Genomic DNA, 7,083 nt, shown 5'->3' on the forward strand with positions numbered 1-7,083 from the left:
GGACTGGCGCCGCGAATACGGTGTGAACCTTCTGTCCGGCCGTCTGTTGGCTCTAGGGAGGACCTTCCTCTTATCCTTGTCCTCCACTAGGACCTTTTCCAGTAGATCTCCAAAAAGGGTTGAGCCCTGGAAGGGGCCGGAGGCGAGGCGCCACTTAGACTTAAGGTCGGCCTGCCAGTTTCTCAGCCACAAAAGCCGGCGTGATGACAACGTGGTTGCCATGCTCCTTGTGGAAAATTTAGCCGCGTGGAGGGTAGCATCCGCCGAAAACTCGGTCGCCGCCAATAATTTACTTAAGTCCTGGCGGAGACGCCCGTCTTCGGGTCCCAGTCGAGCCTGCATCTCTTTGATCCACATTAGTGATGCTCTGTTGATAAATGACGCGGCTGCTGCCGCCCTGAATCCCCAGCCGGACATCAGGTGCGCCTTGCGCAGCAGTGTTTCCGCTTTCCTCTCCTCTGGTTTGAGGCTTTCCCCCGTCTCAGAGGGGACCAAGGCGCTGGAGACAAGCGTCACGACCGGCTGGTCAATTGGCGGGAATTCCAGCAGCTTTTCCACCTCTTCATCAAAGGTGTAAAATTTTCTCTCGATGTTGGAAGGGCCCTGCGCCGCTGCTGGCTGCTGCCACGGTCTCTTTATGCCCTTTACGAATATGCCTGAAGCGGGAAAGTGGTCGGACTCGGGTTGGGGTTCATCCAGGAGTGAGGCCGAGGCTTGTTCTGATTCAGCGGCCTCCGCTGCTTTAGCAGCGCCCGGCAAGTTCATTACCTGCTTGGCTTTGGATAGCAAGGTTCTAAACAACGCCGGTTTAAACAGGCCAATCGAAGGTGGCTGCTCAGGAACATTTTCATCTTCTGAAAAGCCAAATTCCGGATCGCTGTCCTCAAACTGCTCCTGTTCCTCCAACAAGGACCCCAAACCCGAGGGGGGCGGTGCCGACCACGAACCCATCGTTTGTTGGGGGGGCCTCCCGTACTGTTGGGCCTCCGGTGCCACATTTTGTGAGTAAGCATTTACTATGAGGTCTTGTAGATCTGGAGGCAGATTCTGCCACGCCCCCGGCTGGGATCGCAAGCCCGCTGCAGTGGGGGTGAATGTGGCTGCTGGCCCCTGGTAGCTCCCTCCAGCATGGCCTGCTGAGCCTGGTCTAGCCCATGATGTGCTGGGGGAAGGCATGCTCTGGGGCAGGGGCAGGACTTGTCGGTCTGGGGACCAGTCACCTGCTGATGTCATCCCTGTAGGCCCGAAGGTAGCTGGTGATAGGGGTTCTGAAGAATGCCTCTGTCCCAAAGGGAGCCCCGCTGGGGATGCCTGCAATGCCGCCTCAAGCTTCTTTTCCAGCGCTTTAATGCGCTTCTCAGCTTCCTTAATGGAGGAGGAGGAGGCAGATGAATGGGATTTCGCCTTTTCCTTAGGCTTCCCCTTATCCTTCTCCTTAGATGGTGCGGGAGAGCTCGGGACCTCCTTCCCTTGAGTGTCCTCCATATTACTCACGGCTGCCAGGCAATGTAAATCACGTTTTCTGTGCTTTCTGACCTCCGGTAGCTTATCAGGCCCACCTCGTCAGCACAATTCGGCAGAAAAAATGGCGCCCTCGGTTGCCCGGGATTTGCGCGTGCGCATTAGGGCGTCCCAGCCCTTTCGCGCCTAATTGGCCAGCCGCCAGCCGATCTCGCGCCAATTCGGCGCTTGCCGCCTAATTTTTAGCCCCAACATGGCTGCGCCCAGCCTCCGCGGCTTCGTGGGCTATTGCCTAGGTCTCCCCCGGCCTTGGGACCGCTCAGTCCGGACCTGGGGCGGCCGGTTCCTTGCCATCCTGGCTCTCCGTCCGGCTCCGCTGCATCGGCGGTTTCGGGGCTGCCGTGGCGGCGGCTGTCCTTTTAGCGGCTCGCTGCCATCAGCTGTGAGGCGCTCGGCTCCTTCTCTCTGAGACGGCAATTCTGAGCCGGCTTCAAGCCTCCCAGTGGGGGGGGCGGACCCCCCCACCTTCGGCTGACAGCCTCGGTATGGCCTCGGAGGCCAGGGACCCCCAGGCTGGATGCTCCTCTGCGGGGTGCTCCCTCTGGGGGAATGCAATACCCCTGAGGAGGTTCGTTGGGGGTGGTGCCCGCTGAGGGCAGAGACCCCAGACCGTCTGAATCCTCTTGCAGCTTTATGTCCTGAAAAACAAAGCACAGGGATTAAAACGGTAAAGAAAAAACAACAACAATTATTCACAATTTATTTTCTATTTTTGTACAATATTAAAACCTTAAGCTACAACTCAGTGTGTCTCTACTCATTGACTGAGTTTTTAAAACTGGCTCATGGGGAGAGCAGAGGGGGCGGTGCTCAATTATATGTAAATTTCTAACTCAGTCTCTACCAATAGGATTGGAGTAATACCCATGTTGGACTCTCCTTCCAGATGCAATGGAGAATTATTTTATTGGCCAAGTGTGATTGGACATACAAGGAATTTGTCTTTGGTGCATATGGTCTCAGTGTACATAAAATATACATTTGTCGAGAATCGTAAGGTATAACACTTACGATATAACACTCCAGGTACAAATAAGCAATCCAATCCTATTAGGAACTAGTCAATATAAATATGTCAGTCAAGGGAAAATGCTATCATCAGAGATGCCAAAGTAGCAGAGGAAAGGAGGCGCCAATATGAACTGGATCATACTCGAATCTGCTTAACACTAGTTTTCAAATACAGAAAGAACAAATATTAAACTGATAAGACCAGAAACCAGTCAATCCAAGGCCCAGAAATAGTGAGAGACTTTTATAGTGACATATTTCCTGTTCTTTGTATGTACTACTAAAGTTGTACTTTTGTTCAAAAGGGAGGAGACCATAGGTAAGGATGTCCATTTCCATATTTACAGTATCTAAATAGCTGCCATTCTCTCTTTGAAATGCTATATTGTACAGTACATTTAAATATATGAGGAAGCTGAGATTGGATGGCGGCCGGAAAGCAATCAAAGGAAAGACTAGAGTGGCCAAAGCAATCTTCCTCCCCAGAAACCTAGAGGCAGACAGGCAGGCAAAAGACTAGCTTGTGCTTGGTGGTAAACGAAGACGGAAGGCAAAAAAATTATTAAAATGTGAAAAATCACCGCATCTTTCCTTCAGCCCCTCAATCGGTTTTCCCAAGGCTTTGGAGAGAGAGGAAAAAAAGAGTTACACCTCTTTTCCTACTCCACGCATCAAAAGACGGGATTCCTTTTTCACTCTTCTTCACTAAATTAGTCCCTTGGGTGAAAAAGCCTGAGCGAAAGCCACCTTCGGTGTAGACAGCCGGGCCATAAGGACTGAGTTGAGCGCTTTTATAGGACCCAAAACCTCCATTTGGCTGGGAGAGATCACTGCACCAAACGGGGAATCAATTATGCAATTCGGCCGGCCCGAAAAGCGGCAACGTTTGTCTGCCTGCCATATGTGTATGTGAGAAGGAAGGGAGAGAGGGAGGAAGGAGGGGAGGGAGGAAGGAAGGAAGGAAGGAAGAAAGGAAGGAAGGAAGGAAAAAGAGGGAGGGAGGGAAGAAGAGGAAGGAAGGAAAAAGAAAGAGGAGGGAAATGAAAGAGAGAGAAAGAAAGAAAGAGATGGGGAGGAAGGAAGGAAAATAGAGGCTGCCCACTAGCTTTTCCCTTTCCAAAAAGCAACCGCGACGCCTGTCTCTATTCTTGTCTGGTTTAGGCACTGTTTACTCACCCAGCAACTCTTACAAGTGGTCTTTCGGAGTTCATCCCGCAGCCTCTGTCCCGGATCCACACTCTTCCCCCAGGATGCAGCCAAGAAAACTCCAATAACATAGCATCCCCACCTTCCCCAAGACGAGAGCCCCCCCCCCCCAGTCAAAGAACAACCCCTCCTACGTTCAAGCGAATGCTCCTTAAAGTTTGAATGAGCCACGGCCAGCCGCACTTCCTCCTTTAACTCGTGTCAAACGCTAGCTTTTCCATTTCTCCCAACCTTTCACCGCACTCTCACCTAAGACTCCCAGAAGCGTCGCTGCTCTGGCTTCGGCTTTAAAACACACACACACGCACAGAGAGAGAGAGATCAAAACCGCGTTTCCAAAGTAAGACCAGGCGAGCCCGCTGCGTAACTTTCTCAAATCGAGTCTGTGCAAAATACGCTTACTACTTGCGACGAGGGGAAGGGAGCCAAGTCTATGGAAAATGAGCTCAACGCTGGGCATCAGAACAATGCTTTCCCATAGAAACCGAGGTTTATATTTAATTCTGAGTTAACTGCACTCAAGTTTCACCTTCCGTTGCTTCCAGAGATTTAAAACGCACGCCAGGATTTCAATCTGCATTGAAAACTGCCTGCAGATTTATCTGCATTGGCCTTAAGGGGGGGGGCGCGAGGAGGGGGGAGGTACAGCTGCTCATGCATTAGCTTCTCAAAACCCTTTTATCAATCTAGACTGCAAAAAACTGGGAGGGGGGGTTGGCAAGCTCAGGAATCCCAGCAAAAGAATGCAAATAACGTCAATGCACAACTAAACTGCAAGCCCTGCCTTACAGGAACTCTGTGTGTGCGTGCACGCCGCGCGCCCGAGTATGTGCGCGCGTGTGTGTGAGTGTGCGTGTGTGCCTGCAAAAAGCACACAGATACTAAACAGGAAATGCAACTGAGAGCTCTTCGGCGCCTCAAACTTCAAAATGCAACGGCATCCCGCAAATTGCATGCATGCAATTCCACAATGCATCCACGACTTTTTGCATAGCTGCAAAGAACGCAAGTCCGAGCCTTACCTCTCTGAGACATTTTCCCCTCTTGCTTTGATGGGGGAGGGGAACACAAAAGACTTTGCCTTCTGTAGCTAGTTTTGCAACAAAGATGCAAACTGCAAGCGCTCAATCTTCATGCAACTGGAGTTTTTCTGACTTCGCGCAGCAGATTTCCTTGCAGAGGAAGGAGCTGCAATTGCACGCCTTGCAAAACAGATTGCAAAGTGGGGTTTCTCCCGCTATTTGCAATGGGAAGGAAAGCTGTGCTGCACCTACATGATGGGCCAGGACTGGCAGCTAAAAGCTCCAAACTTGGATCCGACTGTCTTAGTGCGCAGACGTCCTTTGCACGACTGGCGCGTTGGCTTCTGGGTAATGTAGTTCTTCCGAATATTCACGCGAGGGTGCCCTTTAAGAAGACTATCGGCTTCGCAGTCGACGAGGTGTGCAAGCAGTTGTGCAGAGGAGGCATCTTCTTGGAGGCAATCCATAGATTTGGTTGAATGCTTTGATCTCCGCGATCATTGCAAAAGGGAAGCGGCGGCTCACCGTCTCCTGCTCTTTAATCCAAAGAGGCAGAAACATTGGGAGCCGACTTCGCCTGCAACCACGTTGCAAAATCTCCTAGCTAGCACTTGGTAGTTTCATAACGAGCCCAGTTGCCGTGCTGGGAGGAAAAGACCGAGGCACGTTGCGTGGTGCAGCCGGCCGGTCTGCTTGCGCCGTTGGCCGGTTTCCCTGCGTGATGATTCTCACGACGGAACTCCACGAAAGCTTTCCCTCCCGCGGCTATCGTTACTGAAATGAATAGAGGATGGCAAAACTATGGCTCTGTTGGGGGGGGGGGGGCAGGGGGGGCATATTCAACAAAGATTCTGTAAAGTTTACGCCTTGGTTGCGACGTGGATTTCGCCCGGATTAGAACTCATTCTGGATTGCCGGGGAGGATGGTTTACATGACTAGTGTTCTTTGGGTCATGGCTTCTGAGTTTTCTTCATACGCTATTTTCACATTTGTTTTTAATGAGGTCACTACTAGCTTGAAGGGGAGTAACACGGTGTAAAGCCCTGCACTATATATCCTTCCCCCTCTAAATTGTCCAGAATATTTCTTAGGATGCTGCATACAGCCAAAACTAAAATCTAAAATTCATTGGTAGATATGTATCATTTTTATATAATTCAGGCAAGGTTAGCAGCTCTGGTGTAGAGCATCCTTTTACCGCAACTCATTTCAGGACAGCTTGCTCACCTTTGGTCCCCCACCTGTCACTCAGCTCTCACCTGTGGCTCCCAGTAGCTGTGGCCATATTCCAGGCCACAGCTCTGACAGGCTGGCCAAATTAGGTTGAGAGTAGTCATTGGGTCATTGACCCTCGGTGAGATAGGGACTTGTCTATTCGGAGCATATGAAGAAAGATTTTGGCAGACTGAATGGATGAAATCTACTGGAGTAGGACAACGGTCATGAAGGCGGTCTCTAAAAGCAATGTGGGATGGCAAGACATGAAAGATGCCCTGGTCAACCACTACACACAGCCCATCTCCAACTGTCTTAACTCTTGTCCTGCTATTGGAGCAAGATGGAGGACAGAAGGAAAAGGGGGGACATGATCGAAACATTTAAATATGTTAAATGTTAAGGTCCAGGAGGGAAGTGTTTTTAATAGGAAAGTGAACACAAGAACAAGGGGACACAATTTGAAGTTAGTTGGGGGAAAGATCAAAAGCAACATGATAAAATATTTTACTGAAAGAGTAGTGGATCCTTGGAACAAACTTCCAGCAGACGTGGTGGATAAGTCCACAGTAACTGAATTTAAACATGCCTGTGATAAACATATATCCATCCTAAGATAAAATACAGAAAATTGTATAAGAGCAGACTAGATGGACCATGAGGTCTTTTTCTGCCGTCAGACTTCTATGTTTCTATGTTTCTATGGAATCTGGGAAGAGAGAATGAGGCTGACTATGCTCACTTCTTCCTCACTTTAATCCAATTCACATGTAAGTCTTCACATCATCCCCCAACCCAAGATGTCAAGGTCCTCTTAGAAAACTATGGATGAATATCATCATCATGATTAAGGGAATACGGGACACTGCATTCTCCACCTCCTCCCTCTCACCCCAGAATTGCTATGAAACCCATTAAAAATATTTCAATCATGGCAGATGTAAGTTTTGTGTTAAAGTGTCACATGTAAGAGGCCTATACAAATTGAAATAATACATCTTAATTCCAAATCCCCGTCTGTATACCACAATTAGAAAAACACCATCCTCCCTTTAAATCAATTCAGGAAAATCAGAAAATATAGGTAGCGTGATATTTTTTATAAAA

At 49.5% G+C, this 7,083-nt stretch overlaps 1 protein-coding gene across 4 annotated transcripts in view; it reads right to left on the minus strand.

Annotated features, from left to right (window-relative positions):
• The window catches only part of MAP2K6 (mitogen-activated protein kinase kinase 6), a 130,548-nt gene extending 125,081 nt beyond the window's left edge, over positions 1–5,467 (minus strand). Inside the window, exon 1 of one of the 4 annotated variants that reach the window (XM_070740276.1) lies at positions 4,761–5,467. In XM_070740276.1, coding sequence (XP_070596377.1) covers positions 4,761–4,773 — 13 coding nt within the window. In that variant the 5' untranslated portion in view covers positions 4,774–5,467. Of the gene's footprint in view, positions 1–3,987; positions 4,259–4,527; positions 4,548–4,760 lie in introns of those variants that run through there. The other 3 variants (XM_070740277.1, XM_070740273.1, XM_070740274.1) reach the window with 3 other exon arrangements.
• Between the last annotated feature and the right edge of the window lie 1,616 nt (positions 5,468–7,083).

Source organism: Erythrolamprus reginae, chromosome 2 (genome assembly GCF_031021105.1).
Source record: "Erythrolamprus reginae isolate rEryReg1 chromosome 2, rEryReg1.hap1, whole genome shotgun sequence".
Taxonomy (NCBI): Eukaryota; Metazoa; Chordata; class Lepidosauria; order Squamata; family Dipsadidae; genus Erythrolamprus; species Erythrolamprus reginae.